Below are 17,144 nucleotides of genomic sequence, written 5' to 3'. Positions count from 1 at the left end.
AAAGTACAGCTAGGAGCAGCAATTTCACGGGAAATTCAAGCAGTGCAATGAAATTTTCGAATGATAGAAATCGATATCACTCGAGAGTTAATAGAAGAACTCGTGTTGTTAGGAAAAAAAATACTGCTAATTAAAGTTCCTAGAAATCACGCTTCTCTATTGGCTGCTGTAAAGTAATATTACTTAATATTTTCGGACACACTTGCTTATCTAGATATTCGTGCATCGTAATTGTTAATTAAAATGTTTAATATTATATGTTTGTTGATTAATTTAACATTGCACAAGTTGTGTATTTTTAATTTTGCACGTTCAAATTTTTCACACGCGTAAAGCGTGTGTCAAAATCGAATATATCATATTCCGAATCTGGCATCCACGCATGCGCGAGTAGAGCGTTTCCTTCAGCAGCATTGGATCATACCATTTATCACTGTAATGTAAACACGTGTTGTTGTTCGAAGTAGACGCACAATGCGGTTTCTCCGCGAAGGAAATCGGCAAGAAATATTGCGAGTACAGCGCATTCGATATGATTGAATAATATGATAATAAAAAGAAGCATTCACGAATTCGAGTGATCTTGTCATGCTCGTATGTTGAAATTCGTCACGTTCGTATGGTCGTTTCTGCGTTCGCGAATTGGATGTTAAAATTTACTCCGACATATATTTGAAATTAACGCTGAACGTGGCTTCTGATACGAATAAAGAAAATTACAAAATTATTCGACCGGAAACGTTTAGTGCTCTTGCAGAGCGCTCGTATAAAATTGATCGAGCATGATTATATGATACAGAATAGTTGCCTTTGTTGTAGAAGAATATTTTAATATTATTACGAATTTTTCGATAAATTTAACAACTGATAATTTATTAATCGTTTATCGATTATTTTTCATCTAGTATACATAAAAAAATATATATAAAATATTCAGAAGCAAGAAATCTTTATAGAGATGGAAGGAGCCTGGTTTCCTCGTATAATTGCTCATCATCCATACGTTATTTTATTAATTGTTTTTATATTTTCTTCGACATGTGTTATCATTCCGCTTACGACAAAAAAGTTTCCAGAATTTTTAGATCCTCAAATGGTATGTAAAAGTATAATCTATATAGAAACTTAAAAAAATTATATACAATTCTGATTTAAAATGTCAAATATTTGCATTAGGGTTTTGAAGCCAGAGGCACAGTTTTAGCACAAAGACTGACAGCTTGGAATAATTTAATAGAAGCTACAAAATCAAGAGGAGAGCTTATTGATAATCCTTTAGAATATCATCAATATATACGTCATCTATCTCAGGTAATAAATTCTATCTATTCATTACCAGCTAGATTTAGAAATAATAGACATACATCGAATAATTGGATAATAAAGCATATTAAATTTGTAACTTGATTTTGCAGTCTAATATAAAAACACAAAATTATAGTTTGCCTACTCAGGGTATTCTTAGAAAAAAACCGAAAAATAAAAATAAGAGAAAAGGAAAGAAACATCAAATGACATTAAATAATACAGATTATAATAATAATTATGATAAAGAAGCAAATGAGGAGGAGAAAGATAAATGGGAAGAATTAATAGAAATGAAAGAAAAGCATAATATAGATAATGATAGAACTCAAGATCACTTTGATAGCGATAATTTTTTCTGCAATCTACCCAGTTCTTCATACGCTCGTGTTGTAATTATTGTAGATTCAGAAGAAAATGATTTATGGTCAATACAAGGTGTTTTAGCTCAATGTCACATTGATGATGTACTTCGAGGAAACAGTCATTTTCCATCTTTGTGTCAGACACGAGAGGACGAAGGAGATCATAAATGTTGTAGAAGTTGGTCACCAGCTAATTATGTAGCACTTCTATCTAATCGAAGTTCATGTTTAGGAGTGACAGAGAGTGATCTAAGCAGAGTGAAAATACTTTTGCAACAATGCGCTTATTATTATCATAATCGTCAGTTATTGCCTAATTGTGCGGAAGACTTTAATTGCCAAAAACATGTGCCAATTGAATGTTATACAAGAAATGCAGTTTATCATTTACTGCATTATCTTTTGGATGTTAATTTTATCCCAAATGATGTAAGAGCCTGTCTGATCTTAATATTATTTTAATATGAATATGATTATTTATCCTAATATTTAATATTGATCGAATTGTTATAGAGTACGGATCCTAAAAACAAAAATACAACGTTGCAATCTGCCATGCTATTTCTTCCAATCGCGGCAAGTTCAGCAACTTTAGATTATTACAAAGAAATAGATAATGACGATTTAATGTACGGAAATTTTCGTGTTCAAGGCATGCAACTTGGCCTAAAAAGTACACTATTTGATCGACTGTTATTATCTGATTCGAGTTTGGTGCTCGCCGGTTTTATTTTTGTTACATTTTGCATCTGGGCGTACACTGGCTCTATAATATTGACTATTGCAACTATTTTCGCAGTGCTATTCAGTCTTGGTATTTCATATGCAATATATACACTTGTTTTGAATATTCAGTTTTTTCCTTTTATGAACCTGTTGGCTATTGTTGTAGCTGTAGGTTAGTATTTTGTAGCATATCAAAATAATTCCAAGTAAAATCTATAAAGATATAACTACATATCATTATGATAAAATCATTTCATAGGTATCGGAGCAGATGATGCATTCATATACTGTAAAGTGTGGGAATCTAGAAAACAACACACACAGAAACTTTCTAATGATGGATTAGTACATTTAGTACAAGAAACAATGAAACATGCTTTCCCATCTATGTTTGTTACATCTCTTACTACAGCAGTAGCTTTCTTCGCGTCGATTGTTAGTAATGTAACTGCTATCAATTGCTTTAGGTACTAATTTTATTATAAATCAGACATTTTTTTATTTTACATTTCAATATTCTTGACTTTTATACATCATTGATGAATTTTTATAGTTTATTTTCAGGCATGACGGTTATTGCTAATTTCTTTCTTATGATCACATGGTTACCAGCGTGTGTAGTCGTGTCGGAGCATTGTAAATTATCTACTCTGTCACCTGTCAATTTTATTACCAGAAAAATAATTCGTCCTTTACGATCCTTGGGAGATAAAGTAACAGTAGGGTTTACTACCTTTCTTACTGCATTAGTTCTTCGTTTACGATGGTTTTGGTTATTAAGTTTAGGAACTGTGGCGATATCGTCCTGCATCGTCGTCTTCAGTTACCCGGGATTGCAATTGCCAGATTATATGGATTTTCAGTTATTTCATAGCACACATCCATTTGAACAGTACGATCTAATATATTCGCAGAAGTTCTGGTTTGAACGATACGAAATGGTACTTATATTTATTTGTATTATGTATATATATTTCTGTTATAAATATGTATAATATATTTTATTCATATAGGTTGGTGGAGATGCTGAAATTTTACCATTGACATTCGTCTGGGGTATAAAACCAGTTGATAACGGAGATTATCTTAATCCTAGTAAAAAGGGAACGCCGGATTGGGACGATGATTTTGATATTTCTCATCCGCAGTCGCAATTATGGCTTGAACGATTTTGTCAAAATTTACGAAGCCAACCTTTCTATCGCAGCACTGTTGGACCTCTATTATCTAATTGCTTTATCGAACCATTGAAATCATGGATGAAAAGACGTTGTAAGGATCCTATTGATCCTAACATTGAGAATATGCCGTGTTGTGAGAATAATACATTTCCATATAAACCAGACGTTCTGCAACAATGTGCAGCCGAAGCTAATAAGGAATTATATCGCACACCTTATTTGTGGAGTCGAGGTAGCCTACTTTCCGCAGGTCCAAAATTTGTAAAACCGTTATTATCCACGCAGACATCAAATGATACGCTCGCGATAAAAGTAATGCCTAAAATTAAAGCACTTGTTGTTGAATATGATAGCACATATGCATATTCCCTTTCGTTTGGACACATGGATAAATTTTTTCACGAGGCAAGTACTCTGTTTTGTCCAGTTATATGTGACTTAATAATGACAAAGATTTGAATTCTTAAAATAAATTTTTGAATTTAATCAGGTTGAAAATTGGATGCAAAAACAATTGCGAACTGCACCTAAAGGAATGCGAGGAGGATGGTTTATTAGTAAATTAGAATTTTATGAACTCCAGCGTACATTATACGATGGTACCATATGGGCGATCGCAGTATCGTTAAGTTTGGCTCTAATAGTATTAGCACTGGTGACCTTAAATCCTCTTGTTAGTCTATATGCAATTATAACCATTGGTGCTGTAATTATTGTAACTATTGCAATACTTATTCTTCTTGGCTGGAAACTTAATGTCTTAGAAAGCGTAGCAATCTCTACAGCTATTGGTAAATAACAATAAAAAAAGATTAAAAAATACTTATGAAATTAATAACAAATATATATTTTGTTTTTTTTTTCTTTTTTTTTTAGGTCTTGCTGTTGATTTTAGTTTACATTATGCTGTGAGTTATAAGGCATGTATTTCTGAGAAAAAAATAGACAGAGTAAAAACAGCACTACAACAAATGGGCGGTCCAACTCTTATGGCAGCAATTACTAGCGGTGCTGCGGGTGCTTTAATGTTACCTTCTCATGTACTAGCATATATACAAATCGGTGTCTTTTTACTATTTGTTATGGGAGTCAGTTGGATATACGCAACATTATTTTTGTGTCCAATGTTAGCAATAATTGGACCATCTTCGCACTTTGCTCAATTCGAATATCCCAAGTAATTCTTCTAGTAATCATTTAATTATATGTTTATAATTTATAAGGAGATACATTTTAGAATGATGCGACTAAATATTACTAGATATGAATTATGTTAATCAATATCTTTCAATTTTTTACAGATTGAAAATATTATCAATTTGTTTTAATAAATATGAAGAAGGTGTAGTTGAAACTGACAAAGATAACAATCGAACGAAGAAGACTTATAAAGGACGGGGAATGCTGTCGGAATCAACTTTAAGTACATCTAGCTCTGTATGTCAATTCCATTGCAGTGAATTGGAAACTCTTGCAGCAAGGCCTCCATCGCCGTCATTGCCACCATCTCCATTATCAACGTTACTTCGTTGAAATAATTCATTTATATTTATACCATTTTTCAGGAATTTCAATTTATCATCTTAATGTATCTTTTTTGGACTATATGTAAGATCATTATTTATATGTCATTCTGTGCGTAGGTGTGATATCATATAATTACCGTGACTGTTGGCTGTGTTCAAATAGCTTTAAGGTCATTACTCAGGCATGTGGTCTCTATTTTCTCATTCATTACATATATCTATAATATACATAAATACATACGTAATATATGTACAGTCAAGCATACAATACAAACACACATACACACACACGTACACACAGAGGGCTTCCTAATTAGTAGTACAGATATATGTACGTATATGTACAATCAAGAATATTAATATCATTTAGTGCGCAATTATTTTTTTTATTAAATGTATTAATTTTTTATTTATTAAATAAAAAAATACTTAATTGTAATAAGTTTACTTATATAATTAATATAGTTTAATTATTTTGTGGAATAGTTAATGAATTAATATGAATGCAAATGTACTAGATGATATTAATGCTCGCAATTGTATATGTGTTTATGGCTATGGAGAATTAAGTGTTAACTTAAACTAATAAGTATATTAATATCTTTTTTATATTCCAATTTTAGTTATCAATTTTTGAAGACTTATTATATGACGTATATGAATGTAATTAATATGAATCTCAATGTAATCGACATATTTTTTTATTAAAATACTCATGAACATTATCAGTATTATATGAAATGATGCAAGTGTAATTACAAATTACTTTTTAATTAAATATTCGATTATTTATAGTATAATTTGTATGAAAATAGTAACAATAAAATAATTTTATATGCAGATATACATTTTATTTTGTCTTTAGAAAAATGTTTTATTGAAGTGTAGCTTTTTATAGATGTTAATTTTTTTATTAAAATATATAAATATATATATATATATATATATATATATATATAAAATGATTCAAAGTTCAGTTTGTTATACGAAATAAATTGTTTTTAATATTTAAGATTAATTTATATGTGAACGTATGTATAAAAACATATATTACTAAATGTTATTAATTAGAAATATATTTGTTTACAAAAAGGAAAAGAAGAAAAATGGAGGAAATTAAATTAATTTATTAGAAAACAGTTTTTATAGGATTAGATTTTCATTCTTTTTTAACAATACTACTTTTTAAATAGATTTTATAGTCATAATCACAGATTTCTATATTGTTAGCTAACTTTTCTATACATTGCATTAAAAAATGGATCCTGAAAAATATATATTAGAATGCTATCTCATGACAGAGCTATAGTCCATAACTGGCCCATAACATGTTGTAATGTCTTGTGACAAATTAGGTCTTGATTCATGTCTTAAAAATTACGATCTTTGAATTTTTTTTATATTTGAGTGTATACATTCATGCAAACATTCTTTTCCTGATTCTCTTTTCCTAATAAATGAAAATCACGAAAACGGAAAAATGTTTTTCTTTGAGCAATGCGTCGTTATTCTCGTTAATGTGAATTAATTTTTTAAAAATCTTTGTGACTATATAATCTCTTATATAATTATAAAATCATGTAGTTCAAAAGATCAAATTAATATTTTTATGGAAATTGGTTATTTCTTTTTCTGTTTCTTTTCGTTTCTTGTTCGTTTTTATATAATATCTTATGATATAAAATTTTGCTTTCCCAATCACATATTTGATCATCTTTATTATTTTTATAGGATTAGGTTTTCATTCTTTTTTAACATACATTTTGAATTTCCCACTTCCGCGCTATTCGTTGAAGGTTTCTATGGAAACGAATACACAACAAAGCACGTGGCATTCTGTATAAATTTTTAATGCATGTGCTTGTAGTCGGAAACTGTCACTTGTAGTCAGTTTATCAAGTTGTAAAATTGTCACTTGTGAAATTGGCATGTAAAACTTTTAAAGGATTTTTTATTTCATTTGAATTGTGCAATATGTATAAAGTTAAAAATATTATAAATACATATCTTGTATTAAAACTCTTAAAATTCTGATATATAGATCAGTGATTAGATTGTAGATAAGTTTATATTGTAGATAAGTTAATTTAATTTATATAGAAAAAAATTACAAAAGTTTATAACTAATATGCACGGCATAAGGTAAAGGATACTTTTTATAATTAGTGTAAGGAAAAGAATAAAAAAATATCATTATTTTTGTTTAGTGTGCATTTTTTCTTTAATATTTTTTTTAGAGCTGATCATAAATCTCTTGGAGGACTCGGAATGAGTCGCTGGCTAGAAGCACTTTGGGAGCCAAGTGCTGGTTTATTTTCTCTGCCAGGTGGACTTGATATGCTGGACATAAGTGGTGATGGAGATGCTAGACTGATTTGTGCTGATTTAGGACCAGTTGGAAGTGATTCGACAAAGGTATAATAATTTTATGAAAATGATAACTCGTCAATTAATTTATATATGCTTAATGATAAAACATAAAAATGAAGAGATAATTTAAAGAAGAAAACAAAAAGATGCCAATATATTATCATTTCTAGATACGAGTATACAAAGGAGGTGACCAGATAACTGAACATACTATGGTAGATCCACCTTGTGGTGTAGTCGGGTTTTATACAGAAAATGGAGAATCTCGGTCATCTGTAGTGGCTATAGGAGCTGGGGCCAGTGTATATATCTACAAAAATATGAGACCCTTCTTCAAGTATTGTTTGCCATATATTGATGCACATCCAAAAGAACGAGAAGTACTTATACTTAGTTCAGAGACCAAACAAAAAATAATATAAGATTAATATAAGATAAGAATAATATAAGATTAATTTCATATTTAGAATCTATAGTCTGATGCAAATAATATCTTAATAATTTGATGCAGATTTGGCATAAATGTGGGCTGGATGAAGAATTAAATGTCTTAACTCTCGCGGACGACTTGGAATTGTTGCTGAAAGAACTTGGGGCGGCATTTCTTTCTCCTCGCACTTTAAAGTTTCTCTCTTTGGATAATAATTTACGATTAAGCTTCGCAGAGCAGTATAGACGAGTACCGCTTGTCAAAGCCAATGCCCTAACAGCAATCTCGGTTATTCGCAGGGATTCGTGGAATGATCCTGCCAGTAGTTGTCTTATATTAGGAACTGAAGCTGGTGAAATTTTCATTTTGGATCCCAGGTAAGTTTCTTATGCAATTAAAAAGAAATTTATTATATTTTTGATGAGTATTTTGTATGTATATTGTTTAATTGCCATACAGAGCTTTTTCAGTTATGGATAAGCATCAACTAGAGTGGCCACCAGTAGCGTTTGCCAGCTGTGGCTTATGGACAGGTGATGGTCGTATAATAATCATTGGAAGAGATGGAAAAATAGGAGCAATTAGAAGGGGAAGCCCTATAAAACTTTGGGAAACATTGCCTGCGCCCGCGGTAGCTATTTCTGTTCTCACTTCTGAAGGAGCGGCAGTAGCTGTTATGGATGGTACTCTCGTAGGATTTTCAAAAAGGGTACACTTGAACAAAAAACATATTAATATCAAAGTTTATGTTAAATTTCTAATCTATAAATTTTTCAGGGAATAAAATTATGGCAAGTCAATATCCCGGGTATAATATTAGATCTAGTAAGCTTACCGGTACCGCAAAACGGACTATCTTTGTCAGCTGTAAGCACAGTGGGCTATGGAGTCCGCATTTATGATGGGAAACATCATGTGGATACAGTAAAAATTATGGAGCCTGTATCTGCACTTAAGGTATTCCTTATCTTAGAACATATCTGCGAAAAGAGTAATGCAAAATATGCGCAATCTTTTTTTTTTTTTATAAATATAGTACGGACGAATGGGACAAGAAGAACGAACAATAGCAATGGTCACTGTCGGGGGTGGTTTATGTATGAAAATCTTAAAACGCACTGCTGACTTTAATATGAACAATTCAATATCGAATTCGACATCGAGCAACACGTCAAAGTTTTCGATACCGAAGAAAACACGATTATTCGTGGATCAAACGATAAGAGAGAGAGCCGAGGCGAAGAAAATTCATAATACGTTTCAGCAAGGTTTCCTCCGTTTACGTTTGGCAGCGGCCAAACAAGCGGCCGAGCATTTAAGCGATAACCAAGCATCAGGACCGAATCCTATCAGCTTGGAAACAAATGTTCTCGGTTTGGGTCCCAATTACATGATTCGCATTATAGTGACGAATATCTCAGAAAGTGTATCCCCAACTGAATTATATATTCTCTGTAGAGCCGAAGACACCGATGTGAATCCTCGTGTCGTAGATTTACCTTTACTACCAAGTGCAGTGCCTATACCAATAGCTATTAGTGCAAACTTGAAGAGTCAAATATCGGGAAAAGTTAAAATATTACTCTGCAAGAAATCAAATCCGAAACCTTTGACCGTCACAACTGTAGTATTGCCAGCTGCCGAGGAAGATTTCGAAGTCTAAAAATTGTAATTGAATTGTGATTGAGAATTATAAATCAAGTATAAGTATAAAATATAATTTATTTTTTATTTAATCTGAAATAAATTTTATCTGTATATACGTAAAATAAAGATGAACTATATTGTCATAGATATACATATATATCTGTGAAACATATAATAGTAAATAAAGAAAATGATTGATAATAGTAAATATACATTATTTTTACACAAATTTTTCGAAGGATTGTGTTAATTTATTACAATAAAATGCGCATATGTTTCTATTTACTTGGTTTATTATCTGTCTGCAAGTATAATCTTATTATTTAATGTATCTATTCAATGTATCTTTCATTTTTCTTGATTGTACATGTTACATTGATTAAGGCAACAATAGAAGCTATATTTATATGCACATCAGTGTGTTGCGTATTGATATAGTGTTTTATAAGCATCCTGACTAAACTTTCCTTATGTATATTGTCGACATGTTTTAAACTTTCAAATCTATATATATATAAAATAAGATTGCATAATTAAAATTTAAAATGATGCTCTTTTGATATAATACAACTTAACAGAATGAAAAGACATAAAATGCATTTTTACAATTTCAAGTCGGATTAATTTATATAAATAATTTTTTTTCGTTAATATTTATTATACATTTACAAAACTTTTAATAACTAATAATCAAATAGGCTGATAACAGATTTAATTTCCCTAGGTTCATTCAGTTGCACAACTTTCCCATAGCCATTTTCACTCCTAAAAATAAATTCTATCTTGTAAAATCATGGATACAAAAATCAAAAAGTATAACTCGATATAATAAAGTAAGTACACTATAAAATCATTCTTTGATATTGTTATTAATAAGCATGTATAATTTTTATAAACGTGAAGAAAATTTTGCTTTGTCATCTTAGAAGAGAAATACTATTCTAGACAATACAACAAAATGATCCGATTTCTATAATAATCATATAATAATACATAGATCTACATAATTCATATTTATGATTATTTAAAAAATATATATAAGATGTTTTGCTTTTAAAAACATTAAATCAGATACATTATATAAAAAAAATGTTCTAAATATTTTAGAAGAGATATATGGCTATTTCATGTGTAACTCATATTTATGACCAGCACACCGTTAAAATGGGCAGTTTCTTGTACAATTATGATTACTTATAGTACTGTGTGTATAACATTAATTATAAATCAATAACAACATATCGGCACTAAAAGCTAGCAAATTATTATGAAAAACACTATAGAATATCACTCTCTCGCATACTCATTCCATTACATTCGTTACTCGCGCATCACATTATATTCGAAAAACGTAGGAGTAAATAAAAAAAACAGATTCACTTTCGTTGGGAGCAAACATACGGGACCGTGGACGTAATGCTAATGAATAATTCTTGTACGATAATTGCAGTATGAATGCTCCCAACTTTACGCCTGTTGTCGACTCGGTTATACACATTACATTATCGTACAAAGTATAGCGTACGTTTTTATAATAACATTTACCTCTTTTCTACTACATTATTTTAGGTACATGCTCTCTCCACATATGCATTGTGGACAACAGATCTTTCAAATTCTGTACATGGTTTTTTGGAAGTAATAGATCCGTGTACATGGCACCAAGCGACATATCTTTGAATATCTTTCTAATAATCTTAAGCATATAAAAATAAATTATAATAATATGATTGTGTGTCTCTGTGAGCTTACGCATGTATAGTGAATACTATGTTATGTGTACATATACACACGTATATATGTACCGTACATATATATGTGTGTATAAATGGATAAAGATATATATATATATATATATAAATTATATGTATGTTTTAAAGTACAATATCCCTTAACAATTATTCGTGATTTTACGGAGTAAAATTAAAATGCTCATTTTTTTCTTTACAACGCGTCTTAATGGAACACCTAGGCGAGTTGTATGCCAATCACGAAATTTCGACTATACAACATGTACATGTTATATATCTATATAACATGTTAATATGTCTCAATAATGCCCGTGTGTTTGAAAGAAATTTATTACATACATAATATGTAAGTAAAATATATCCTGATAAAATTTGTATTGAAACTATATGTGTGCGTTGTGCCTCCCCTAAGTGTCCCTACACTAATAGATCCACCATGGCGTTTGCTGGTGTTGCTTTGGCTGCAGCAAATTACCTGCGTACAAATCGAATAAAAATTTATTTAATTGAATTTAAGTTTTTATCATTCGTTGATGCATTTTCATCGTACTTACCTACGTATTTAGATTTAAGTAAAGAATTACAGACTTGTGAAGGCACAAGATAAAACGACTAGGATCAATGCTAGAAGAGTTCCGGAAGATCGAACAGTTGCCGAATTTCTTTCTGTAAATAAAAAATTAAGAAATGAGAATGAAAAAAAATGTTTTGTTTAGTAAGAGTATTATTATATTTACCTTTTAGCGCCAAATCAGGTGGATATTCTAGAAAAGAAATAACATAATTTTAGTATTATTTATAATACATTGTTTGAATATACGTATGATGAAATTTACATTGATTAGTATAAATAGATGAATATATAATATACGTACCCCCAGTAAATGAAAGCTTTTCTGACATTGGAGACCATCCGAATGTGTTTCTAGCCGTTAGGATTGCCTCGTAGGATCCAGGCTGAAGTTCTCGCATCGGATGTTCTACGACAAATTGATTTCCTTTGCCATCTTTAACTTCGGGTTCAATGACATTCCATTTTTCGTCACCTATACGGCGATATTGTAACTGCAAGTTGGAAAATTGTGTCTCGCGTCTGTTAGACTTTATTTCAGAAGTTCTAATAAAACAATTATATTCTTAATTTACCTTATATTCGTTGATGGGCGAATAACTCTCCAGATGCCACTTTAGGATAATTCCCATGTCGTCACTGGTCACCTCGGTGCCAGATATCATCGCTTTTGAGGGCGCTCCTAAAATATGTTTGGTAAATAAAAATCTATTTGCAATATAAATTCTCTAGTATTTCATGAAAACCAAATGCGATTGTTTTAATCTCTTTGATTCTACAATTCTCGTATGTATATAAATTATATAAAATATTGAAGTTTTTCTGAGAATTGTAGAGTTAGAATCAAGGAGATTAAAACAATTAATTATTTTATTTCATGTAACAATTATACCTGTTAAAATGATAGATTTGGAGTCGAGACCAAGGATATTCTGCGCCTGGCATCTATATTCGCCGAAATCATGTCTCGAGGTTTGTAAGATTTTCACTTGGTGCTTGGTCTTGTTACCTTTTGTGGCCCCGTGACGTATCATTATCGATCCCTTTTTATGTACAAGTTTCTTTTCATCTTTATACCATTGTACTGTTGCTTCGGGATAGGCATTCACGATGCATGTTATTTCTGATTCCATACCTTCGCCGCTATTAATTATGTTTTTCTCCACCTCTATCTTGGGTTTATCTGTCAAGAAAAGCGGAAGGCGTCAATCGCTAACGTCAATATATTTATGCGAAATGGTCAAGAGTTAAATAGATCACGTTGAACCAGCAATTAACTTACAGCGCACAACGACGGTAATCGCCTCCACTGCTGGCATCTTCGAACCGTCTTCAGCGAGGCATTGATACACTCCACTATGAGATTCGTTTACATTTTTTATCGTAATATATTTATCTTCCAGAATTATATTGGGATCGTAATTGTTCACCTTTTTGTTCTAAAAATACAGAAACAACAAAATTAACTTTGCCTTCCAACTTATTTAAATTCCGCCTGCGATATCTTTTACATTTGTAATTAGGAATATTTCAGTATTTTTAAAACGATAGAGCAACATGATAAAAGTATTGGAGTTAAAGAGTTATCGATGATGTTTTTAATGATATTTACCTCGATAAACCACTTGATTTCGGGTGTTGGCTGTATGTCGGTCTCACAACCGAGCATGACGCTATAGCTCTCATTCACCTCGACCCTTCTTGAAGGGATTACGCGTAAGATTCCTTTGTGCGAGTGTTGCGGCGGTGATGATGTCGACGAGGCTATAGGTTGTTGGTGCGTTCTCTTAGGATCGATCAGCAGACGATGAGTCAAAACTATGGGATCGGGATTCCGTAGGATACTACATTTATAATCGTTAGAGGAGTCTTCGACCGACGCATTTTTGATCACCAAAGTGTTATTCGGCAATCGGACGATCCTCTTAAAGTCTTCTATGTGTGGTTCGCCCTCGACGTATAAGTATTTATTATCTTTCATCCATGCGACTGCGTAATTCTCTGAAATCATTTATGATGGATTTCTTAAAGAACTTGCAGGAGGAATTAATTCATATATGCAGAATTATTTTATTTCATTTTTTCTTATAAATATTTTTCTTATCGTAAGAAGATTTGACGCAGTACAACACCGTACGACTTTTACCGTTAAAAAACAATTTTAGAAAAACAAAGAGATGTTTCTAAAGCATCGTCGTCCTGGTTAGTAAATAAAAGAGCTGTTTTACAAACCTGTATGAATTACTTGACAAGGCAGTTTAACGGTATTTCCGGCTTGTTCGCGAATACTTAGTCCATGCGATAAGATTTGCGGAGGCGCTTCGGCGGTACTGTCAGATTCATCATCCTCGTCATCCTCATCCTCTTCATCGATGGGAGTGTCATCCTCGTATTCCGGATCTTCTGCACTCTTACTCGGTTTACACAAGCCTATAAATAAAAAAAGATACAACATGACGTGAAAGACTTTCAAATGCAAAAGTAATAGTTTTTAGTTTAATAAACTATAACTTTCATCAAACTATTTGTATATAATTCATTAACTTTAAAATGTAACAAAAATTAATTTAAAAAAATGATAAAATTTAATACAAAAAGTTATCATGACCATCTGCTTGCGCGATAAAATCAATAAAACGTTCATCCATCCGTAAAATTATGATAAAAGAGTTCTAGAGGTTCATTTGACGTCGAAGTAAACATTAATGTGAAATTAATTATGTTTTCCCGAAGCGATAGTTCGATCGCCAAAATAGTTAATTCGCTGAACCGCGGATGCCAGCGGTTAGCCTGTAATTCATTCGTCAGCGATCGGATTCCCGGACGAAGCCGCAAACCGCGTCGTGTCCTAAAGCCAAAAGGGATAGTGCGGTGATCGAAATTAGATTTCTGGTGCACGACCATGCGCTCGATTTCGGATAGACGGAATATTAGCGCGCGACACAAGTAAGTTTCCTCTATTAATACACCCCGCGATTTTCTATTAATAATCATTCTTTTTTTCAGCAATGTCAATGCTGGCTTCTCGCCGGCAATGCAAAAGCAGAAATCACGATTAAACTGACCGAAGAGACCGACCTCCCTGCGTGTCTGCTATCAGCTCTGCTCTGTTTTTTCACAAGGCACGTCTCCATGCCAAGGCGTTGTACACGTCGTTCGATTTTAATCGAGATAGCCACACCCTGTGGCACGGGAAAAAAATGGGTCGAACCTGACTCGATGATCAGCCGTGTAAACGCTAAGAAGCATCCGGCAATTTCACGAATTAAGATCGTTAAATCGTTGCCCGTCGTGATTGGAATCGTCGACGCAAACCTGTCGATTTTGTCGATTAGTACGTGTACTTTAGTAAAATAAAATACAGTGAACTATACCAAATAAATTCCATCAAGTTTTATTACGTTTTTATTATGTACTCCTAATTATATTAATCAACAAAAGCTGTACTTAATAATAATTATTTATAGAAATCAAGTGTCCTTTTGCAGAAAAATTCGTGAAATATTTATATTTATATTCTATATTTTCGTATGAATTTTCTTTGTTCCATGATATTAAAAAATATTTTATCTCGGAAAAATAAATATTTCCAGTGAGCGAAGGACCCCCATGTGGATACGAGAGAATTGACTACTACATACACCAGTTTAGATTGCAGCCTTCGATCTTGTGATTCTATCCCGAACTTCCTTAGCAACGACTAATACTATACACGCGGATAGGCGCCACAATGTGCCCATTGCTCAATCTATATAGCTTCGTAGGCACCCACGCGTTCTTTCAGTCTAATATCGTGGAATATTATGTTCATATTCACTCAGCAAATACATGTGCTTTCGCAGTATGCTTACATTATTTTCGAAAAAAATCTCATACTCATAATTTAGAAAATAATAATTTTGTAATGTATTTTGTTGTATATTTATATTTATATGTATTTGTGTAACGATCTTTGTATTTTAACATACTTATAGAATCACATATTTTAGATAATGAATATATGATTAACTAAAATTGACGTTAACGGAAATAAAAATTATTTTTCTTTCAAACTTTTATTAAATAAAATCGACTCTTTATCTTATTTCCATTTTTATAGCAAAAGTGTTTATTAAACAAAGTTGGAGAATGTTGTCGACGTTAATTAAAAAGTGAAATTGAGCACATTAATCGAATGAACGACGCATTTAAATTGAGGTACACGAAATACATTACGAAATACATTAAGGTGTGACCACTGATGTTCTCGCTAAGACATTTTTAACCTAGCCCTCTAATTAGTCTTCCGTTTTCTGAATAAGTTTATTACCTCGGAATATGCCTTCGTATAAAATTGCTAGAATTACGTTCTTTTTAAATTAGAAAAGAATCTCTTTTTTCTAGGTTCTTTTCTTGCTCTGTATTACATCTATAATTCGGAAGCATATAAAAAAATGCCATTTTTTTATAGTAGTCATACAATATTTTTGACAAAATGCTTTAATTAAAAAAAACTTCGTTGTAACAGCATCTTGTCAAAATCCATCTTGAATTCAAAGAGCACTGTAGTAGCTGGATGAAAAATGTAATCGACAATTCCGGCATACGTTTATGTGTCAGTTCCAGAGAGGCAAGATTTTCCTCTTGTAAATCAACATAGAAATGCTGCGATTCATCGGATTGCGAAACAGAAAAGCCCAGCATTTACCGCAGTCGGTCTCATTTGACAATTCGAGCAACGTAATCCACGGAGAATAGCGGATGTGCGCGGAAACCGCAAATCCATTTTGCATCGTAAGCACGCTTTTCCACCCCGCTGATGTCATTCTGTGACGGCATACCCGAAAAAAAGATAGGAAAGACCTTAGTCACGTTGCTCCTGCCAGACACGTCATCCTGCCGCAGTGTCCTCACGTGCGTTTCAACAACGAGGACGAGACAGGGTTGGGCACAGACGGACTGTCGGGGTTTTGTCCCACAAATCAACGGTGTAGCCGTAAATTACTGACACCGGGAGGTGTAGAAAACATTCCTCGCGTCGCGAAAATGTCAGGGTGCATTCGCGGTTAGCGTTACAGCGATCGAGCGATCCGCGGTTTCGCGTGGAACGTGAGCGTCAGAAATAACTCCTTCTCAAACGAAGAGCAGGAAGAGGAGGAGGAAGATCGTCGGGTTCGTTGAATTTTCGTTGAATCGAAATTGACTTCCGTTTACGACATTCTCCTGCAGCTGGAGCCATTCGGAGCCATTCCACGTAAAATAGATACAAACCAAAATCCTCGGGAATTACAGG

General features: G+C 32.4%; 3 protein-coding genes across 3 annotated transcripts in view; 2 read left to right on the top strand and 1 right to left on the bottom strand.

Annotated features, from left to right (window-relative positions):
• The first annotated feature begins 62 nt into the window (after positions 1–62).
• Positions 63–5,943, top strand: LOC105425663 (protein dispatched). The gene is made up of 10 exons (XM_011636528.3): positions 63–1,096; positions 1,177–1,311; positions 1,416–2,099; positions 2,184–2,568; positions 2,656–2,863; positions 2,950–3,337; positions 3,410–3,982; positions 4,068–4,368; positions 4,454–4,754; positions 4,879–5,943. Exons 1-10 carry the CDS (start codon positions 959–961, stop codon positions 5,108–5,110), a joined length of 3,345 nt encoding a protein of 1,114 aa, XP_011634830.2. The 5' UTR covers positions 63–958; the 3' UTR covers positions 5,111–5,943.
• Positions 5,944–6,079: 136 nt separating this feature from the next.
• On the top strand, positions 6,080–9,758 carry LOC105425655 (Bardet-Biedl syndrome 1). Its single transcript, XM_011636517.3, has 7 exons — positions 6,080–7,245; positions 7,341–7,518; positions 7,644–7,853; positions 7,985–8,280; positions 8,363–8,612; positions 8,681–8,860; positions 8,940–9,758. The coding sequence occupies exons 1-7, from the start codon at positions 7,232–7,234 to the stop codon at positions 9,564–9,566; spliced, it is 1,755 nt and encodes a 584-aa protein (XP_011634819.2). The 5' UTR covers positions 6,080–7,231; the 3' UTR covers positions 9,567–9,758.
• A 67-nt stretch (positions 9,759–9,825) lies between these two features.
• The window catches only part of LOC105425651 (neurotrimin), a 55,475-nt gene continuing 48,156 nt past the window's right edge, over positions 9,826–17,144 (bottom strand). The window contains exons 2-10 of the mRNA XM_011636509.3: positions 14,105–14,302; positions 13,485–13,873; positions 13,155–13,311; positions 12,765–13,055; positions 12,448–12,554; positions 12,177–12,366; positions 12,039–12,065; positions 11,856–11,967; positions 9,826–11,776 (exon numbers count right to left, since the gene is read on the bottom strand). Coding sequence (XP_011634811.2) covers positions 11,882–11,967; positions 12,039–12,065; positions 12,177–12,366; positions 12,448–12,554; positions 12,765–13,055; positions 13,155–13,311; positions 13,485–13,873; positions 14,105–14,302 — 1,445 coding nt within the window. The 3' untranslated portion in view covers positions 9,826–11,776; positions 11,856–11,881. The remainder of the gene's footprint in view (positions 11,777–11,855; positions 11,968–12,038; positions 12,066–12,176; positions 12,367–12,447; positions 12,555–12,764; positions 13,056–13,154; positions 13,312–13,484; positions 13,874–14,104; positions 14,303–17,144) is intronic.

The sequence above is a fragment of the Pogonomyrmex barbatus genome, unplaced genomic scaffold, assembly GCF_055798465.1.
Source record: "Pogonomyrmex barbatus isolate J1 unplaced genomic scaffold, ASM5579846v1 scaffold4, whole genome shotgun sequence".
In the NCBI taxonomy this organism is placed as follows: domain Eukaryota; kingdom Metazoa; phylum Arthropoda; class Insecta; order Hymenoptera; family Formicidae; genus Pogonomyrmex; species Pogonomyrmex barbatus.
Note: the sequence above shows the minus strand (reverse complement) of the source record. Positions and strands in the feature narration are given on the sequence as shown.

What these genes read in the sequence shown, in the direction of transcription:
- LOC105425663 (XM_011636528.3), top strand. Translation starts at nt 959, where the DNA reads ATGGAAGGAGCCTGGTTTCCTCGTATAATTGCTCATCATCCATACGTT. An exon ending in AATTTTTAGATCCTCAAATG is followed by an intron (nt 1,097 to 1,176) that starts GTATGTAAAAGT and finishes TATTTGCATTAG; the next exon opens with GGTTTTGAAGCCAGAGGCAC. An exon ending in TGGATAAATTTTTTCACGAG is followed by an intron (nt 3,983 to 4,067) that starts GCAAGTACTCTG and finishes GAATTTAATCAG; the next exon opens with GTTGAAAATTGGATGCAAAA.
- LOC105425655 (XM_011636517.3), top strand. An exon ending in CACATCCAAAAGAACGAGAA is followed by an intron (nt 7,854 to 7,984) that starts GTACTTATACTT and finishes AATTTGATGCAG; the next exon opens with ATTTGGCATAAATGTGGGCT. An exon ending in ATTTTCATTTTGGATCCCAG is followed by an intron (nt 8,281 to 8,362) that starts GTAAGTTTCTTA and finishes ATTGCCATACAG; the next exon opens with AGCTTTTTCAGTTATGGATA.